A 21,827-nucleotide genomic window follows, 5' to 3' on the forward strand; every position below is an offset into this window, starting at 1 on the left:
GTTGTAAAAGTGCATTACACTCCACGATGGGGGAGTCCAGTAGCAAAAAAATACCAATTCTTGCATAATGTTGCTGTAGGTAGTCTAAATTTTATAGAACCTTTAGTCCATTAGTGATATTTACAGTGTTATCTTTTTAAGTACATTTATAACAGCATCTGTTGTACTTAACCACAATCAGCATGTCTGATTGCCTAATATGTGTCTGTCAAAAATGAATGAGGTTAAACGTATAAATGGAGACTGGAGTCTGCCATATGGGGCCTAAACCAAGGTTATAGGCAGTTAGGTAGACAGATTAAGATCAGTCTAGACTCTTTGTACAGACCTCACAGTGTTTAAAATATAGACCCCTTTCTGTTTGCACACCACTGGCTCTTCTAGTAGCTATGAAAAAGCTAGATGGATTGCACTGCCATTATTAAGATACAAGGTAAGTTATTATACCTTCTTATATCCTTATAACCTTGAGAGCCTAGTTTTTGAGTATGAAGTATTCTATGATGCATACTGTGGTTTGGGTGTGGTTACGATGGACAGTATTATCCCACAATGCAGAACGGACAGGGAGGAGATACTCTGGAACAAATATTAGCAGGAGACACATGGCACATAATGTTGCAATTGCAGCAGCAATGGGGCCAGAGAACACAAAGTGATCTGTGTAGGCATAGCAACGCTTCATCACTTCCTGTTAGTACAAAACAGGTATTAACTCATGCTATTATTATGAGTATATAGTCTCTACATTATAGTATTAGTGTAACGCGCAATTGGGACGCAGCCTTTGTATCTGGCACATGCTAGGTGTTGAACTACACGCATTGTTAAGGAGAGATGGTAGAAAAACAGCCAAAAAGGGAAAGATCTGGCAAACAAAAGCTGAGCAAAATGTATGAACATTGCTCAGCTCTATTCCTGCATATCTCTATATGCTGGTTCACAGAAATAGTTCAGTATTGGTTTGTGCTGTTTGTGAATGTTTGTGATAGACGATCACAACTGGTTTGCTTAGCAGCAGCAATTGTTGCAACAGTTTGCTAACCCACGATATAGCTAATGCTAACCTAGCTAAAGCTAATTACTTGCCATGACGGTGTTCTCCCTAACATCACATCATGGTTTTTGATCGTATAACATTTACAAAGGGTTTATAGAGATGAAGATCTAGGGGGAGGAGCTTCTAAAGGAGCGCTAAAGGGAGGGATGTGTGTTTTGCTGTTGAGCGCAAAAATCAACAGTCGTTCCCCAGAATTGTTTACAGCACCTTAAAGAAGTGAAATTCCTTAGTGACGGGTCAGATTCATTAAATCATCACATTGTCCAGTCTGTCTTCACTTCAGGTAAATCATACATGCACCTTTAACAGTAAGAACATCCTTGTGATCTGATCATACTGTTAAAATCCTGCTCAGCTACTATGTTGCTGAATAGCCAATCATCACTCAAAGGAGGAGTTGAAATTTGATAGGGGTGTGGTTTGTTCACAGGGGCAGGAAATGATTGAGCCACACCCTCAAAGCTGGGAATACTCATATCAGCTCCAACACTTGAATATGAACAGAAGTCTCTTCTACAAGTGCTGTTATCGTGTGCTGGCACGTCAAAGCCGTAGCAGTGTAATGAGGGTGAGGAAAGTGGGTTCGGAGGGCTGATATAGACTGAATTTGGGTTCAGAGCAGTTCCTGTCTCAATGCTAGTCCTTTCGGCTTCTGTTGGAACATAATAAGGGTCTGTCTTCCTGCGTTGTGTATGATTTTCGTCAGGGGGCTGCTGGTGCCAGTATATAGAAAGGGTCTGATTTGGGGGGCCCAAAGCTTGTCCATCATGAGTGTGGATGGTAAAGTCTCTCTGTTCCAAGCCTTTTGAGATTTTTTCAGACATGCTCCAAGTGTGATTCTTGTTGCTTAATGGTGTAATAGTATCAAGCTGACTTAGATAACAGTCCTTTGTCTGTCCTTTTTGTCTGTCAGCATATCCTGATTGATGCTGCTGACAACTGGATGCACAGGGTGTTAGACTACAAGCAGCATAACTGCTCAAATCGTGCTCTGCATCAATGTCCTTTGCAGAACTGTCCAGGAGTGTGGTGACCTGTGGCCCAAGCTCCAGTCCTCCAGTGATGGCTCCACCACCAGCAAAGTCTGTTTCTGTTTGGCTATCCATGATGTATCCTTCAGGTGAGGTGTTAGGAAATGTCAGGTTATCCTGAAAACAGCTCTGTTCCTCTCCACCCTGAACCTCCCAGACATCATTAGCCATGTTCGTTTGATCATTATTATGACGGCTCTGCAGATATCCCTCTGAAGAAACCAGCAGTTCAAGATTCTCCATTACATCCAGCTGGAGACTCTCTGTGATGTGCTGCACTTCAGAGCTGTGCTCACTCTCAGGGTGCATTTGTTCTTCAAAATCGCATAAATCCAACGACAAGGGTGACACTTCAGGTGAAATGGGTGACATGTCGAACAAGGTTATGCCCAAATACTGTTGATCTTGTGCTACATCAGTGGATTTAGGGATGTCTGCTTCAGATCCCTGTCTTATCCTTTCAATACTTTCAAGCCAAGTGAATACACTGTCCTCCAGAATCATGTTGGTAACTTGTGTCAGGTTGTCCAGACCAGTAGCTGTGGACTGTATTTGTTCCCCTTCACAGCTGAAGTCAGTGCTTTGTCTTGGTGAGTTTTCTTGGCATTCAAACACCTCCAGATTTTCCCAGAGGTGGCTGTCTTCTCCACTATTTGAATGATTCAGAGCTTTGCTCTTACAGAAGGTTTTGTCAGGGTTAACTACAAGGCTGTTTAATGTCCTGCGATCATTAACCTCATCCTGTTGCTTTGAAAGCGTTTCAGTTTCAGAAGAGTAAGCAGTGGCTGCGGAGAAATGGAGAGATAAGCATGGATCACAACTAAGAACCAAGATGTGTGTCTGTGATTTGCAACTAATTTAACTGGCAAAACAGATTTACTCAGCAACCTGTGCAAAACTGACGAAAACTGAAACTGAGAAAGATCCATCCTAAAAGTACCCATATGCTAAGTCTTACCTTTTTCCGTGTTTTTCACAGATTCGATTTTGCGAGGCGATTTCGCTTCCGGTTGGCTCTTTGAAGTGTCTGCTGAAAAAAGAGCTGAGGCCAGCTGTTGATTGGCTGCTTCTATTTCTGCGAATTTCCTGTGAGAATGAGCAGAGCATTCAGCTAAAGAATCTGAATTCACATTGGCTCTCTCTTTCTCTCTTTCTCTCTGTTAAAATACCTCTGGATCATGTTGTGGAGAAACCTGCGGTGGTTGACCTGCCGTTTGGAAGGCTTGTTCTTGCGCGGCTTTTGCAGCGTCCGCATCATGTGTCCAGCTGCCGATGTCACAAATGTAAAAAGGTCACGGCCCCAGGGCACCCCACGTTCCAGTCCGGGTTCGAATGACATGTTGCTGGATGGACGCATGGACAAAAGGGATAATTTTGTGTTTCGTATTTTTTCAGTAGAGAGAAAAGGCTGTTTCAACATTTTAGCATATCCACTATAAGTCCAAATGCTTCTAATGAATGCATTCAGCTACCCATTGCTGACACAGATGTGCAAATGCACACTCACAGCTTGTCTAGTCCCTGTAGAGAAATACTGCCAATAGCATTGGACTCTCTGGAGCAGATAATCATGATCCTATTGGCACCATGCCTAATGCCAGACAGGGGCTAGAGCTATACATTGAGCTGTGGAGCAGTGGAACTGTGTTCTCTAGAATGATGGTGCTCCATCCAATACTTTTGGGATGAGGTGAGGATGAGATGGAGTGGTGATCCTCAAACATCATTGAAAACAATCCTCACAGCAATGCTGCAAAATCTAGTAGAAAGCCGTTCCAGGACAGTTGCTCCAACTAAAGCAGAATAAGCTCTTTTTTAGATACCCTTTATTTCAGAAGAAAGGATGAATGAGCAGGTGTCCCAATACTCCCAATTTGTCCATATTGTGTAGTTTAATAAACAGCAACAACAAGCAGGCTGAATATATATTCTAAATATATATTCTTGGGGATGAATCTTTCATCAATTTTCTATTTTATACACTCTCATACACTTTTACAAACACTTAATATAATGGCAATATTGTAAATGGCTTTCTATTATTTATTTGAAAAGTTATTTGTCTATGATGTTTTTGGTAGTCATCAGCAAGCTTCTGGCAATTCTGGTTGGATATCTCACTCGTCTTGGCATAATAGGTAGAGTTCAGTTAAATTTGTTGGTTTCCTGGCATGAACCTGACTTTTCAACACAGTCCACATATTATCAATAGGGCTGAGGTCCTGTCTGTACCTTATTACTGTACGTTTGGTATTTTTAGCCAAGAATCGGAGGCACTTAACCACAAAACTGTCCTCCGGAAGGCTTTTTCTTTGTCCATGTGGTCAGCTGAAAACATTACTTGCGATGGTGTTGATTTTGACTCCGGGGCTTTTTTTCGACAGTCTATGGTAATGTAAAACGCGCTTGACTGTACACAGTGACACTGATGTTCCAGTTCCAGTTTATGACAAGCCTGTGCTTTGCTGATTCTTGGGTTGTTCCTTAACACCCAAATCAATTTCCTCTCAGCTGAGGGTGACAGTTTGGTTCCTGTTTCAGATTTTGACAAAATGATGTATGTGCAATTGATGATCTTGGAACATCTTCTTGGCTTGTTTAAATCTTAAATTTTCCTTCTCCGATCTGCACTGAGCTCCTGGGACTTTGCCATTGTACTGTGTGTTGAGTTTTCCAGTGAGTACATAAAATATCTCTGTTTTAGTGAGCACAGAAAAGCTGTAGTCAGTCATGATCACTAACAGGCAAGTTAAGAGGCGTTGGCTTCCAAAGACATTTGGAACTTGTAGCACCATTGAATTAATAATCTAAGTGGGTTTACGTGCATTTTCTGTGTTGATTTTAGAAAAACCTTTAAAAATTAAAACCTGAGCACCAACTTTGTGTTTTTTCCATTAAAGATGTAGGTTTTACACTCATTCTACCCCCCCCCCCCAATAACTTAATATAAATATTAATAGAAAAAAAACATTATGTAATTCAGTGAACTTTACTACCTTAAGACAAGCTCAGTGAACCAGCACAGCTACGGAGCCCTGTTCTGCGTGAGTAATTAAATTAATTCAATTAAACCCTGCAAAGCTTCTCTGTCTGGCTACTCATCAATTAATTAATTAATTAATTAATTAATAATGTACAAAATGAAGACTAATCCCTTAGGCATAATCATTAAACAGTTGTTAAAATCCAGTCAACCATACTCACCTGCTCGCTTTGCTGGCTCTGCCGAGGCTGTGATCTGGGAAAAATTTGTGGAATCAGAAATGTGGCTGTTACATACATGGGCATTTATAGACACACCCTCGCATAGTGAGAGAGAAAGAAGAAAAGAGAGTGAGTGAGCGAGCGAGTGAGTGTGAGGTGCAGTTTCAATGATGGTGTTGAAGAATAGGTTCGAAGGAAGGCTTTTCTTCATCCTTTCAAATTAAGGGCGGTAAGACAGTTCCAATGAAGAGAATAGAAAGTGTCCATTGACAGGTCAAGAAAGAAAAGGAGGGCAATTATCTGAGAGTCAACTGGTTGTGGCTCGTGTGGGCTCTGTGCGCATTGTGAAAGGGACCAAAGGCCGCTTGTTAAGTGTTAGCAAACAGAAAGCCACCAGTTAAGAGTGTAACAGGGCTTTAATTGATCAGTTTAATCTCTGGCCCTCATTAACACATTCTCCAGTCTGAGAGTTCCTCTTGTTGCTACAGGCAAACTGCCCTCGCATGTCAACACAGATGCGCAGCAGAAGTCTTATTTTTACATAACCATGAAAGAATTCAACATAATGGAGCACTGCTGAAGACTGAATAGACAGGAGAAGTGTTAGTGGTCTTCTCTTAACTGGATGTTGGTATGGTTTTAAAGAGCGTTGAACAGACGATGCCACACTGATTTCTTTCATTTAGCATATTAATGAAACCCGTGTCGATTAAACACCTTTCATTAAGATAACTGATGCATCTACCAATCTCTCTTGTTTCAGAGAGCTTTTGAATATCTGCTACTTTGAATACATCTGCTTATGACAGAACACTCATATTTTTATGTAGGACATAGTCTTGTGTGACTGAGTGGATGGTTTTATGGTTTTTTACCCATAATTAATTTCCATTACATTTGCAATTATGTCATTTGACAGATGCTCTTCTCCTAAACACTCTCCTTACAACTCTCTGAAGCCAATAAGCGTGAACTTATTGGTACATGGTACATAATTCCAGGCGTGAGCTAGAGTGGTACAAACACCCAGAATTGAGCTGTGGAGCAGTGAAGCAGTGATGGTGCCTTATCCAATACTTTGGGTATTCCAATACAATGGGATTAGTCAGGGAGCCTGACCTCACTAATGCTCTTGTTGCTGAATGCATTCAAATCCTCACAGCAATGCTCCAAAATCGAATAAAAAAAAAACCTTCCCTGGATAGCAATTCAATTCAGTTTTATTTATGTAGCGCTTTTTACAACAAATGTTGTCACATAGCAGCTTTACAGAGATCCGGGTCTGAGTCTCTTTTGAGCAAGCTAGGGGCAACAGTGGCAAGGAAAAACACCCTTGGGTCGAGAGGAGGAACCTATACTCAAAAGCGGAACCCATCCTCCTCAGGTCGACACTGGATCATAATAAAAATCTAAACAGGAATAAAAACAGTAAAACAAAACTGAATTAAGAAAAAATGGTAAATGTGGTGTCAAGCCAAACAAGATGAAAATGTGAGTGAGAATAATAACGTCCATGCAGATAAACAGTGAGAAGCATAGTCATGCAGTGAGGTGAGGATGAATCAATGCAAGGTCCCAGAGCAGTACAGCAGGCAGGAGGGTAGTGGAGAGCCAGGTCAGGAGGAACCAGGATGGAACAGTTGGAACTGGGCATCTCATTACACAGGAGTGGTGGCTCAGCGGTTAGAGCGCCGGGATATTGATAACAGGGTTGTGGGTTCGATTCCCGGGCTCGGCAAGCTGCCACTGTTGCCACTGTTGGGCCCTTGCTCCCCGGGCGCTGGAGTTGGCTGCCCACCGCTGGGTTAAATGCGGAGGACACATTTTGCTGTACAGTGTACACTGTACAGTGACAAATACGTGCACCTTTGCAGAAAGCAGACAGCTGGGGGCAGCTCAGCACATAGGGGAGAGAAAAGAAAGGAGAAAATGATTATGCGTTTAGGATAGACTGATGTATGGCCTGTAAAGGAAGTATATTAGAGAGACTGCAGTACTGATCAGGAACCTGTGAACAGAGAGCAGTACAGTCCAAACCTGTTAGTATTTGTACAAGCAGTAGACTCCAACAAAAGCAGGATACGCTTGATTTCAGAAGAAACTAGGATTGAGCTGGTGTCCCAATACTTTTGTACACATAGTGTACCATCAGAAGGCTTGCATAAGGATTCTTATTGGTCTAGTGTGATGGTAATGCCCATGCCTGCAATTGAGTCCCATTCTGCCGGCTGGAGGGCCACAGTGTTACCCAAGTCACTACATCAACTGCATATATAAATATATATATATATATATATATATATAAATATATATATATATATATAAAAAAAACAACAACAAACAATCTACAATCTATCTTATTGATCATCATCATTAAAGCCCTACTGGTAACATAAGCAGGGACACAAGGGGCAGAGAGCTATTTTTAACTCACTCATACTCCATGTGCTTTACAAATGGCCTGCCATTGGCCATGTGCTTCTGGAATGGGAAGAGCTACAGTCTCAACTGAGGAAATCAAGCCTTTGGAGAACTCCAGTCTCAGAATGGAGCCTTTGCTTTCTGTTAGTGTGTGTGTATGTGTGTGTTTTCTGGTTGAGTGTCTGTACATTTAGCACTACAATAAAGACTACTAAGTGGTGAGTGGTACACTTCAGATTTTGCTTCCTCTATAATCCAGCCATTTTAATGGAGTATTATCTCCATGTATTCTTTGTGCAAGACTCTACAGGTCAATACACTGCTGCTTATGAAAGATGCACCTTATATTTCCACAACACATATTGAAAACAATGCATTGAATATAGTAATTAGCCTTCTTATGTGCCTACTGTATTCCCACTAGGGGTCCTTCTTTCAGCATGTGCTGTATTCTCACATTGCCATGTTGACTGATAAAGCCTTATCATACAAACAAGCTTATTCATGTCCATAGAACTTTGACCTGCAGGTGCTCATTGGACAAGGATCGGATTAAGGCTCTGCCTTCATTGTTTTCCAGGCCAGTCAGAGCAACGCTAGATAAAAGGTACTCACTGATCTATGTCAGTCTCTCAAGGACCGGCCAACTTTATGGTGAGTAGTGGGGTTTAGTCTGTGCATTCTTCCTAGAGACATGTTCATTTTTCCAGTTCTGATCCAAGAGAGTCTAGTGTCCAGCACAGTTTGCTCTGGAATTGTTATAAACCACCCTAAATTCTATCCTAAAGCCTAACTGTGGATGCACTCTTTCTTTGCCTTTGCCTTTCTTTCCAGCAGACATTATGAACAGACTATGGGCCTTATTTAGATCCTACCCATACATTAGCAATGTGGTGGGCTACACCACCCTGTTTGCCAGCGCAGACTTCATTCAGCAAAGCATGCTGGGTGGTGCGCAGGAAAGAAGTGCTCATCTCAGTGGGAATACTTCTGGAGAGCAGGCATTACTCACATGCAGGGAGGAAGTCTTAATGACTGGGCAATCAGAGGAATCCCACCTTAAAGACTCTGACAGCAGCAAATATACTTCAGGAGAGAAGGACATTCCAATACACAGCATTGATCTGGCCCAGACCGCCCGAGTAGCGCTGGTCGGGTTGTGTTTCCATTCCAACTTCAACTACCATTGGCTACGAGCATTAGAGAGGATGTTTCCTGGGGGAGGAGCCAAAAGAATATCCCTGAAGGTGTTTCTGGATCAACTGATAGCTGCTCCGGCCACGATAAGTGCTTTCTACATAGGTGAGACCGTCTTTGTCCTTTTGCTCACTTTAGATGCACTCTTTACAATAAAGGACAGTTTTAGTGGATGGTGCTTTAAAATGTGTAAGCAGCCCTGATTGTTTTGTCTAATGTCCTCACGTGTCTTAAAGGCTTGAGTACTTTGGAAGGCCGAGAGGATCCCTTCGCTGACTGGAAAAATAAATTCTGGACTTCCTACAAGGTGAGTTAACGCATGCTGTGCAGCTCATTGTGTACGTGTTGGAAATGCTCTGATTCAGTGGCTTCTCTTCAGCACCAATGATTAACTGTTTCCTCGTCTCTCTGGCAGACTGGGATAGTCTACTGGTCCACAATGCAGGTATGACTGTCCTCTTCCCTCAATTCACCCACCCACCCATCCATTCATACACCCTTCAATTCCAAATTGTAGACCCTTCTGCAGATTTTCTACTCCTTTCTCCATTACAGGCAGTGAACTTCTCTCTGGTCCCTCCAGTGGCCCGCACTGTGTTTGCTGGAGGAATCTCTCTCGGCTGGACTGTTTATCTGTGTCATTTTAGACAACAGAAAAATTAATCTCATACAAACCTCTTCACCACTAAGACCTCCTAACATCCATTTAATCTAAAATAAAGACTTGTTTTTCTCCACCTTCTGTCTGTCTGCATCTCTTCTAGCTGATAGTGATAATGAATATTGTAGCAGGTTAGTGTTTTAAACATCATTAATAAAAAACTACGCCTGTTTCATTACTGCATGTGTGTTATTCTATCCAGTAATATATTGCACGTGATTATTCAATTTTCTCTGTTAAGATGCTTTGCCTTCAGTGCAGCCGCCTTCAGTTGCTGCTTGTTTGTAAGTGTTTCTGTCTTCAGTAAGCGAACATGTTCACTTGGGTTTGATGAGACTCCATTTCTCTGTCTAAAAATGCTCTTGTACTGCTTTCACTCTTTGTCTTCAGTCGTTATTCATCTGTACAGTGAAACATTATGCTTTCATTAATACCTTGAACAGCACACTGAGAGCACAAGAAGTGCTGCAATGCTTTAGATACAATATTTTGTGAAATTTTTATTGTGATTGTCCAGTGGGGTCATAAAGAACCATGTGGCTTTCCCGACGTTAACTTGCCCTCCTCTAAAGCGGAAGCGTGTCAAACATCATCAGACCACCAGATGTCACTGTGGCGAGACCACTCAAATAATTGAAAAGCCTGAATCTGCCTCGGATCCGATTCAGTTGTTTATAGTAAAAAATAATAATAATAATGAAAAAAAAACATTAAAATATTCAGTCTGAAGTTTTACAAATTAATCAAACAAACAGGCAAAAAACTACAATAATAAATATATAGTAAAAATATTTTACTTATTATTGTGTTTTTATATAAGCTGCAGACTTAAATAAAAAAATGATGATGAAATGTATCTATAGATAAATAGATAAACCAATGATTTCTAAGTCTGTTTTTCTCCTCAAAGACATACATTTTCTTTTTACTGTCTTTTGATTATTTCGCTCGCATTTCTACCGTCTTCGCGTTCATTCTTTTCCGTACTTCACATCTTTCCATCATGTGAAAATAAACAAAAGCCAGAGACCGAGTTGTTAAACATTTAGTCCTCAGTTTCGGATTACTGAACATGAATAACTAAACATATTGTGAACCTAAGCGCTCCGTCTGACAGGGCGCAGGACTGTGTTCACAAACCAGCCAGCGCTGCATACAGGGGGCCGAGCTCTGAGATATACAGCTCTTTTTATACATTGCTGCTTTAACAAATCATCGATCTCAGTCCAAGCTGACACGTTGGGGGAAAGGGTCTTCAGCTGCCCCTTGTTGTTTGTTTAATTTCCAGTTTATTAAACATAACCCCGTTATGACTGCCCTCACTAAACCTGCCTCTGGAAATCCACCTCACTGCGAAGAAAACGAAGACTGACCAATCACCGAAGAGAACCAAGGTCACGTGCTCTGTGGCCACGGCGGTGTTCGCGTTGAATGCTTTATCGCGAGATTTTGCTCCTTCCTTCTCCCTTTTCCTCCTGAATCTAAGATGGTAGGTACGAGCTCTGGATTTTCAGGACCCTGTGTACTTCTAAAATCTGCATCCATCCTCACTTCTGCTTGTTGCAAGACCACCAAACAACGTCTACATTAAGTCAACGTAGTGCTGTAGTTGGATATTTGTTAAAATGTGATGTTAAGTAGTTATAACACCGATAGTATTTACTGAAGCTAGCGGCCCTCCGGTTTGAGCTGAGGACTTTCCTTTGCGCTCTTCTAGCAGCCTTTCGTTTATTAACAAATCACTTTCTAACCTGCGCCTAAATGAAATTGATGGAGTAACTGGCTCGAATAGTCGTAAATTCGCTGCTGAAATAAAAGTAAATCTGAAGTTCACGGAGAACCCATGTTAGCCAGTGCTAGTGAGCTAATGTTGCCGGCGTGAGCGCGGGTGTAACGTTAGCTCAACGTGGACTCCGGGTCTCCATGCGTGGATGTTCATACAGGGAACCTGCAGGCCGTGCTGTCTTCGTTATTTACACGCTTAATGTGTGGTAAAGCTTTTCGCTGGGGTTCAGTTTCTATGTCTGGCATGATTCTTAGTTACTGGCCTTATTTGGCTGCCTGGATATGGTAGCTTATGTAGCTAGTGCCAGCTTAGCTGGCCCTTAGAAGCTACCCCAAATCTAAGAAAATTAGAAAACGTGGTTTGCTTGCCTGCAGTTTTTAATGGGGGAATTATTTCCTTTACTACGACTGTTTTGGAAACAAATTGGCTGACGTTGGAGTTGGGTAAAAGTGAGCACCCCATGTGTATTGCTAATGTCATACGTCCCTGTTGTCTGTGCCCCTCTTCCCCTTCCCTGTCCCAACAGCCCATCAGCTAATAAAATAACTGAGTATAGTAGTAGGTAAGGGAAAACCCAATTTGCCTAGTGTGGACTACACTGACTCTGGCTGTCTGTGGTTTGTGATGAGTTAATTTTGTATATTCCTTCAGGGAATCGACATCAGGCACAACAAGGACCGCAAGGTCCACAGGAAGGAGCCCAAGAGCCAGGACATCTACCTGAGACTCCTGGTCAAGGTAAGTACAATGAGGACCGCTCTGATTATGATATACTGCAATATTTGCTATATTTCACATTACTCTTGTTTTTTCATATTGCTGTAGTCACTTTTCTGTTTGAACCTTTGGACCAGTGTATGTGTGTACCGGTCGTCAAAACCTTCTTTTCTCTTACAGTTGTACAGGTTCCTGGCTCGCCGTTCTGATGCTCCCTTCAACAAGGTTATCCTTAAGAGGCTCTTCATGAGCAAGTCCAACCGCCCACCTCTGGCCCTCTCTCGCTTGGTTAGTTTTCTGTGTAATTTTGAGTTAAATGGCTTGTGCTTTCACCTAGATGACCACTTATTTACATTATTCTCTTAGTTTAGCGCTTCTTAAACCTGGTAGTTGGGTACCCTCTGCTATGTGCGTTTTAGCTTTCTCTGCTCCTAAAACCCACTTAAGCTTATGCTGTGTCCATGTTAAGTGTTTTTGCGCTGTGCTTTCCTTTGATTAGTCTTTTTGAATGCAGTTAATTTATTTTTTTCAGTCTCTAAAGCAGGATTGTATGTGTGGTTTGTCTTGGAGCAGGATGGGATGTTAAACATTTGTGCTACTTAAATTCTTGTTTTTGAAAGCTAATGTTTTGTTGGCATTGTTCAGCCCCCATCAGTGCTCATGCTGCATTTGTTCTGGATTGTACCGTTAAGAATTTTAACTTGAGTTGATAAGTAATGCTTTGAAACTGAAAAAGGCTGTAAGGTCTTTGGGCAGGAATGTCTGAATCCATTCAGCCAAGCCATTCATGGCAAATTCACTAGACACAATCTAGTCTGATTTGGTAGCAGTTTGGTCTTGACCAGCTCAGACAAAACAAAGTAATCAGCAAAGAAGTGTCAGCAGGAGGAAGTCATGTATATGATCACTGCTACGTTTTTGAATACCTTTGCAATTATGAGAGTAAAAGGGTGGCCAATGATTGTCAGTTACTTACCTCAAAAAAATAGAATTAGACTACTAATTGGGGATAGTAATGATTGGTGTTGATTCACTGTTGCACTTGATTAAGTTTGTTTCTAAATACTCTGAAAGGGGACTAATGATGTAGATGGATCAGTGTAATTTGGTTGGGTATGTTGCCATAAACCTTTTAGTTTTTAGCTCTCCTTACAAAGCGTTCTTGACATTGGAATTTGGTCGTTTTGGCCAATGTATTTAAGGGATTCTCATCCATTGTGTTGTACTTAGATCCGCAAGATGAAACTTCCAGGCCGTGAAAACCAGACGGCTGTTGTTGTGGGAACCGTGACTGATGATGTCAGGATTCAGGATGTCCCCAAGCTGAAGGTAAGTGTAGATGGCACAGATTTTCATTTATAAACTAGTAGTGCCAATATAGTCAAGTAATGATTATGTTGTGCAAAGCAGCAATGTGAGCTGCTTTGTTGCATACTTTTCTCATTTCTGGGGTATATATTTAAAGCTATATCCTCTGAGTCTTTAGCTTCAAATGAGTACTGTTTAGTTTTTTTTTTTTTTAATAAATGTAAAATAATGTTTTGGCTTGAAGTGTACAAGATGAGAGCCACTTTATTTTAAAGTGTTTTTGGGGGGACTTGTATTTCTCATATGACTACTCAATGATTGGCTCTTTTCTGTAGCTCTGTGCTTTGAGGGTGACTTCTGGAGCTCGTCGCAGAATTCTCAAGGCTGGTGGACAGATCATGACCTTTGATCAACTAGCTCTAGCTGCCCCTAAAGGACAAGGCACTGTGCTTCTGTCAGGTACGTTTAGACAACTAACACATATTCTGGCAATGGCAGTATTTATGGAAAATCTCTTTACCTTTATTTTTTTACGTTTCATTAATGCTTTTACACTGTCATTTCTGTTGTGCCGTCATTACAATCTGTAGTTAGTTCAGAAAGGCATGCAATAGAAACTTTAGCTTTACATCGGGGAATGTTTGACACCTACTTTGAGCAGCAGTTGAAAAATTTGTACGAATTTGTCCTGAAACTGGCCAACACAAACTGAAAGAATGCAAAAAACTGGATGTTAGTGTTGCATGCAGAATATAATTTGAGTCTTGATTGGTAAGTATACTCACTAAGCCCTTTAATAGGAACAAGACATGATTATTTCACACAGTTCCTTCTGATTTGTCAGGTTTTTTCCCCCTCCCCTCTCACCATTCTGCCGCAAAGGTTTATTTTTTGTGTTTTTTATTTTATTTATTTTTTATTAATAGAGTTGGACTGGAAAGGCCACAGAAACATTATTTAACCTTATTTCTTGTTTAAACAAGCACGTTTTGGTCCGTTGATTCATGCTGTTGGTGCCAAATTCTGACCATACCATCAATGTGCTCCTAGCCTTGGGTACACGATACAACTTAAAATTGTAGAAGATTATTAAAAATGTCATTTTTTTTTTAACCTGCCGCTGAACTGAACACAGGCCAAAACATGCGCCTCATTACCTAAGGAGGTCTGTGCCACCATTGAAAGGTGAAATGCTTTTAGGTGAGGTTGTGGGTGGGAAGGAGTCAGCATGTTTTGTGCAGCTGGCTAAGAGTTGGAAATGAGGAGGACAGCATATATTGCTGGTTGCTTGAGGCAGGCGTTGGCTGCTTTAAATGAATTTCCGTTCTATCTAAAGTGCTGCTGCAGTATCGGACATGTAGTGCCAGAATGTAGCTGTTGCGTAATTTAAGGTGAAATTGTCATTGATGTGACCTGTTTGTATTACTGACCAGTATACACTTATCAGGGTGAGAGAACCTGACCAGTCTAAAATGTATTTGGGGAAACCAAAAATCTAAAAATAAAAAGGTTGTTGTAAACAAACTCAAGCCAACCTGTCCTGCCACAATCGGTTCAGTTTTCCTCATTCTGATTGTTTAGGTTAACATTCATGAAGCTGCTGAATTGTTTGTTATTGCATTAATTGAGTAGGTGTTCCTAGTGCTTGCTGATTATTAGAATTTAAGAAGGCTAAAAGGGAATTGCTCCATAATGTTCGTGATATTTAATTGAAATCACAAATTGCTCATGACAAGAATTTTGCAGATGTTTTAAAATGGTACAGGCTTGGTTGGTATTGCAATGTTTAATGTTTGTGGAATTGCTTCCTGGTTACTTTTGGGAGTCCCCATTTTAATTGTTGCTTGTGTTCCTAAAGGACCCCGCAAGGGCAGAGAGGTGTACAGGCACTTTGGAAAGGCCCCAGGAACTCCCCACAGCCATACCAAGTAAGAATACATGTTTTTGCAGTGTATCATAGTTCTGTCCAAACACATTGATTTTACTAAATGTTGAGTTCTGCTGTGAAGTCTGTCAAACTGTGATGTTGAATATTTAAATTTTTTTTCCCCTCCTTCCCAGGCCCTATGTGCGTTCCAAAGGCAGGAAGTTTGAGCGTGCCCGTGGACGCAGAGCCAGTCGTGGTTACAAGAACTAAAGATGTCCTCTGTTTTGTATTGGTCAGTCTGATGCAAATAAAGATTGGCTATTAAAAATCACTTGTGACTGTGTTTGTCATTTGTATTTAGGGCAGTACTGTGTGGATATCTAATTGTTGTATTATTATTAATGAGATTATTCAGTAAATTGTATTGCTGCTTCAGTACCACACAATGCCTATAAAGAGGGGTACATCTACAGTTACTTGCAAGGGGTTTCATGGAGGAAGTAAAGCTCAGATACATTCAACTGATCAACACACGTCATCCCCCACCACATTAAATGGAAAAAGACCTTGATATTTAGTGTGCCTTTTATATGTATTTTTTTTTTTTTTTTTAAATGTTAGTTCTACAGTATCTGCGCAGACAGGAGTTTCACTATTATTGTAACGAGCAAAAGAACTGAACTAACCTCAATGGAAACTTACTAGAAGCTTAAAGTAACAAGTGCTATTTTAGGTGGGTTAATGTTTTCAGTTTGGTTGTTTGGAAACGTAATATGGTGCAATGCTAAATAAAAACCACATTTTTCCAAAACACAAGTAGTGTATGCTTGCATTTCTATCTTGTCAAAGTGGACAGTACAGAGTAGTTTTTTAGTTACTGCACAAGTACATTAAATGTTTTTGCAACATGAACAGCTGTTGTGTTCATATAGAAAAATGGTTTTGGTGGTAAGGGGGCTTTTGTTTCCCCAAATGTTGGACTGGATGTATGGATTCGCTTTCTTTGATTTATCATGTGTATATGTTATTTATTTATTCATATATGAAACTGTTTAGAATCTTTCACATTGGTGCCTGTTTTCTAACTTTGCAGAGGGCACTGGGGAGATGCGCCAATCTGTCTCACAAGTTCCCATTGCTTCCACTTTTAACTGTTTTGTGTGCAACTTTTTTTATCCTGACTTTTATCCTGTACATTAGTCATATATATATTGACTAATGTTCAGTATAGAAGGGTTATGATGTGAAATGAATCTGCTTCTATATATAAATATATAGTATATATATAGTATTTTTTTTATGTTAGATTATATTTGACTACAACACTGATTTTATTAAATTGACAGATATAGTAGTAATGCAGTAATACACATATTGGAGCAAAGTGAGGGTCAGTAGAATTTGGGGTGGGATTTCAGTGGTGGTGTGCTTTCAACAGTCATTGATGTATACAGACGTGTAAAGGTTCCTGTTTTGATTCTGTTTTAAGCATTGCTCTGTTATGGCCACAAAAATAGCACATATGAATAAAAATTGTCCTTTGTTTTGTCTAGTATTTAAATTAATTGGTCAATGGGGTTTCTAAGACCAGACCTGCTTTAATTCAATGTTTGTAAGAATTTACCTTCATTATTCACTAACCTCTATAAATGAAATGGCATTTATTCACCTTTTTAATTATTTCAATAACAATCCTTTTTTAGAGTTCACCCATTTGACTCCCTCATGAGTTATGCGGTTTTGACGAATACCCAAATGTTGTTGTCCAAAAGGACATTATTCAGACGTGCCTGAGCCCCAAACGGCTTGGTAGACATAGTGCACACTGTTAGCGTGCCGCAGCCAATATTGTGACCTACATAGTGCACGGCGGCCTTTCAGATTCCTCCCCAGGCCATCATCATCATCTGTCCTTGATTTGTCCTCACTGTAGCTTACACACTCACCATGTATCAGAAGAGCCAGGTTACATTGGGATCCACATGGATATCAGATCAGACAGAATGAAGAGAAGCAGATCAGACAGAACGGACAGCACCTTAATTTAAAGTATTTTCATGATATGCAGCTGTGCTGATTAACCCGTCCACCTCCTCCACCCCCACATCATCATCACATGCCTCACATATGCCAAGGTCTGCTAGAAAACACTAGAAGTGTTTCAACTGACTCCCCCAAATGTGTCTCGAGTGTACAGATAATTCTTCGCACTTTAGCAGGCAGTCTCGGACAGTTTTAACTAGCGCTAACTTGCTGACATGCTGACAGGACCTGCCACATCAGCTAGCTAGCAGGCTAACACTAGTGCCTATCAGGGGGAAGACTGCTAACTGTTTCTAGCCTGATCTCAACAGCAACAAATCTGCTGATCTAGAAGATAAGATGCGAAGAATTAGGTACAAAACAGCTGCAGTGATCATCAGCATGATTAAATCGACAGATGTGATCAAACATGCAGAGAGTGTGTGAGAGAGAGGGGGGCAAACAGCAGCACCGCATCACTAACACTTGTTTAAGAGGTCACAGTAGGCGGTAACAGCTACAATTACAGACAATGCTGATGCCAAATAATGGCCTTCAACAGCAGTCAGTGTACGAATATAAACCTAACTAAAACAATTCATTTGTACTAAATAGCAATAGTCCAGTCAGTTAAAGTGGCAGTACTTATAGAGTAGAATAGGCTAAATCTGGAAAATCAATGCTTTAAAGCACATTTAAGATAATATTAATAAGACAAGCGTCCAGGCTCTTTTCTGTCCTGGCACTGAAGTGGTGGAACGAGCCTCCCCTGGGTGAGAGTCGCAGACTGAAAACCCACCTCTTACGAGAATACTTGGGTGAATAGTAGAGTATTATAGTCTCCATATTGACTTGTGTTTAGTAATGTCTAAACTTAGAGGTATCTTTGAATTTTTAGCCTATTCAAACTAGCTAAGGTTTTTCTTGCGTAATGAGCAAAGCACTTTTGTAAGTCGCTCTGGATAAAAGCGTCTACTAAATGCCATAATTGTAAATGTAAATATAAATGTAAATATAAATGTAAGTCATACAGTAGGGATTAGTAATAGAGGTTAAATCCTGGCATTACATTTTCAGATACACTTACATAACATCTGTAGCTCTAACAGGTAAAAGCAGTGAAACACAGATTTGGAGTCGGAATACGGAATTGTCTTTTTCTACTTGTAGGTCAGTTTTCTCTGTTCAGACCAAAACAAAAATAATACATTCTTGCATTTTAGTTGGGGGTCGCCCCCATTTCAGACATGTGAACCATACAAATAAAAAGTTACTACTGTCCGTGGAGAATTGATTAATTACATGTCATCAAATCCACAATGAAAAGCAGGGTGAAATTGCTAGCAATACACACCCTCACTTTTGTACAAAATGGGGAAAACACTCTTATCTCATGTATTACACACAACACACACATTATGTATTATGTAATTATATAATAAATATATAATAAAAAATCTCAATCTATACAGACATATATAAAAATATATTTTAAAAATAATTTTGTAAAATGTATTTAAACCACCCACATTTATTACTGCTTAATGTCTAAAATTAGAAGCAATCTTTACATGAGCTGCAGATTAGAACATCATTATGGGGGATTCTGGAGGAGACTGTCTTGTTCTTGATGTATGTTTAGTTTGGTAAAGTTGGTGGGATCACCATGGCCATGGCAAGATACAAAGAGCTCTCTGGGTATAACTGCTATGACAGCCTGACAGGCCATGTTGACAGTTATGTTAATTGTAAATTCTTTTGTGGACAGGCTGATTTCCAGTTGTTCTTAGATATTTTTTATCTCAGACTCGAATGCATCTACATCTTTCTTTCTGAAGGCCTAAGTGAGTTATTCACATCTACAGTGAAACCACTCACTTCATCAATCAAGAGAAAACCAAACGTCTGAGGATTAAATAAGACACAAAACTTCTCACAAAACTTGTGATGTCCTCTGCATTGCATTTCTTTTAATACCGCTATCTCTCAATATTGTTAGAATGAATCAAATATATATAGTTTTGGCAGAGAACATTATATGGAGCATAACAGAAAACCATCCTGTGCAGCTCATGTTACAATAACATGGATAACAGATGAAAAAGACATTTGTTTTCTGTGGTTGTGCACCTTCTACGGTTATGCGTCTGTGTGCCCACTGACATTTAGTGATTACCCACCTTTTCTACCTTTACAACCCTGCTTCCCACACAGACACAGACACAGACACACACACACACACACACACACAAAAATCGTACCTTTACATGTTTTTAAAAACTTCCCAAGAACATTAAATTACAAACATGACACTGGCTCTCAGTTGAGATGTGACCAATTTTAGTAAATCAACAGCATTGCCAGTCAGCTACGTCAGTGGAAGAACTGCTGTCGCAAAAGTACAGTTTCCACAGTACTGTTCTGGACCTTTCAGTGTGAGTCTGTTCAGTTCATTTTTACACATTTTATTTAACGGTGAGGCACATGGCCCACTTTTTTTCCTTCGTCTCTCTGGTGAACTAGTAATAGCAGTTCTTTTCACACTTATGTAAGAACATGATTAACCTTAAGGCCTTAAAAATGTCATGCTGGCTCTGTGTGAATAGTTGATAAAGAATGTACACTGATTAGCCAAACATCAAAAATTTTAAAAACACCTGTCTGTTTTGTGTGTAAGTTCCCCTCGTGCTTCTGAAACAGCTCTGACTCGTTGACGCATGGACTCCACAAGACGTCTGAAGGCATCCTGTGGTATTCTGCACCAAGACATTAGCATTAGCAGCAGCCCTTTAAGTTGTGAGGTAAGGTCTCCATGGATCGATTAAAAAAACCCTGGGTGCCCATGGTCCTTTCACTGATTCACAAGTGGTCTTCCCTTGGAAGACCAGGTACTGACCACTGCATTATTGTAAAAACCCCACAAAACCTGTCGCTTTGGAGATGTTCTGACCTAGTCATCTAGTCATCAGAATTGGTCAAAGTCAGACCTTTATGTTTGTACATTTTTCCTGCTTTCAGGTGCAAAATAGAAATAATCAATGCAATTCACCTCAAATGCTTGTGGTTTTAATGTTATGGCTGATCAGTGGACAGGCTGTGTCATAGATAACATTTAAAAAGTGTAAGTTTGCACAGTTATATGATTGTAAGCTTACAAAGTAAAGCAGTTCAGTGTTATTGGTTATTGGCATCATATCTAACACCATGTACGTAGAGTGCAAGCAGCTCTTCTGTGTCATCAAGTAATTGGAACACTTCATTCAACCGATGCTACTGGTGTCTTCGCTCTAAATGAGTGATAGGAATTACTGTAAGTCAGATGACTTACAAAAGTCTTTTTTAGTGGAAAATGTAATATACAAACGACCTGTCTTTCAGAATCAATGGCATAGGAGTCCTTACCGCTTTTGCTCTTGCCTTATGTGAACTGCTTGGAACATGAGAACTATTAGTATGAGAGTCTGTAAATGATCAGAAATGTGTAGAGTGGTATGCTTGTCCTGGGGATGACCTCCATATTTTAGTTTTTCCCGCTCTAATACACCTTACTATCATCTTATTAATTAGTGGACTTAGAGTAGCTGTGATAGTGTAGAAAACAGCGTGCAGTGTTTGTAGTCTTCAGGGCTGGATTTGAGAATATCAAAGCAACACTCTAGTCTTGCAAGCATTTACGAACGAAACCAAAAAGAAGGCTTCAGCGTGCAACATGCTAAATGTTTATCTGCATATTTAATGCTTACACGGATGTATCTGCCACATATAAACTGCTAGAATGGATTCCTGTGTAAGTGAATCATTTTCAGGAAGAGTAAGTATTTGATCTTCAGTCTGTGGTTTCGCTTACAGTATTGAAAACAATATTCAGTTGTGTGTGGTGTGGAGCTGACGTATATGCTAGTGAAGACAACACACCATTTATTTTCTGTATGTATCTCTGCAACAATATATATATATATATATATACATTTAATATTTACACAGAATTAATATACTGTGTAGTTGCTATACAAACACAGACTCTCAGTCCTACTACTGGAAATGCATTGCTCAATTTAACTCAGAAAGACTTGTTCATTAACTGATGAATTGGGTGCAGACATAACACTAAAAGCTCCAGGGTTTTAAGCTTGTGCAATAAAATATGATTCTTGGGCCGTCTTGCTGCTCTGCACTTTTGAGGTCTATTCAGACTCTCAGTGTTTAGGTAGAGGGACTGTGAGGGTCATGTCAAAAGCTGTACTCCATTGTCACTTTGTATATGTAGAAAAGGTTTTTTTCTGATGACTCATCTGTTAAGGTCATATTTATGCAGGTGTTAGGCAGTTCTCTTTAAGGTTTACTTCTAGACCTCAACCTGACAGCCCACTGTTCTTGTTAACTGCAATTTCTTAATTTTATTATGATATGAGGAACTAGTTATCTGAAATAGCTTATTATAATAGTCTTCTCCTGCTTTGTTGGCATTAGGGTTCATTCTTTCCAGCTGATGATTCTTTTCATTGATTATTAATCTGATTATTTTCTGGTTGCATTTTCCCGCCATACGAAAT

General features: G+C 40.1%; 2 protein-coding genes across 2 annotated transcripts; both read left to right on the plus strand.

Annotated features, from left to right (window-relative positions):
* The first annotated feature begins 8,558 nt into the window (after nucleotides 1-8,558).
* LOC140555507 (mpv17-like protein) lies at nucleotides 8,559-9,644 on the plus strand. The gene is made up of 4 exons (XM_072678764.1): nucleotides 8,559-9,018; nucleotides 9,150-9,220; nucleotides 9,329-9,358; nucleotides 9,469-9,644. The coding sequence occupies exons 1-4, from the start codon at nucleotides 8,559-8,561 to the stop codon at nucleotides 9,574-9,576; spliced, it is 669 nt and encodes a 222-aa protein (XP_072534865.1). The 3' UTR covers nucleotides 9,577-9,644.
* Nucleotides 9,645-10,985: 1,341 nt separating this feature from the next.
* Nucleotides 10,986-15,583, plus strand: rpl18 (ribosomal protein L18). The gene is made up of 7 exons (XM_072679561.1): nucleotides 10,986-11,063; nucleotides 12,012-12,098; nucleotides 12,258-12,365; nucleotides 13,308-13,406; nucleotides 13,721-13,844; nucleotides 15,244-15,313; nucleotides 15,447-15,583. The coding sequence occupies exons 1-7, from the start codon at nucleotides 11,061-11,063 to the stop codon at nucleotides 15,520-15,522; spliced, it is 567 nt and encodes a 188-aa protein (XP_072535662.1). The 5' UTR covers nucleotides 10,986-11,060; the 3' UTR covers nucleotides 15,523-15,583.
* Nucleotides 15,584-21,827: the final 6,244 nt, after the last annotated feature.

This window comes from Salminus brasiliensis, chromosome 5 (genome assembly GCF_030463535.1).
Source record: "Salminus brasiliensis chromosome 5, fSalBra1.hap2, whole genome shotgun sequence".
In the NCBI taxonomy this organism is placed as follows: domain Eukaryota; kingdom Metazoa; phylum Chordata; class Actinopteri; order Characiformes; family Bryconidae; genus Salminus; species Salminus brasiliensis.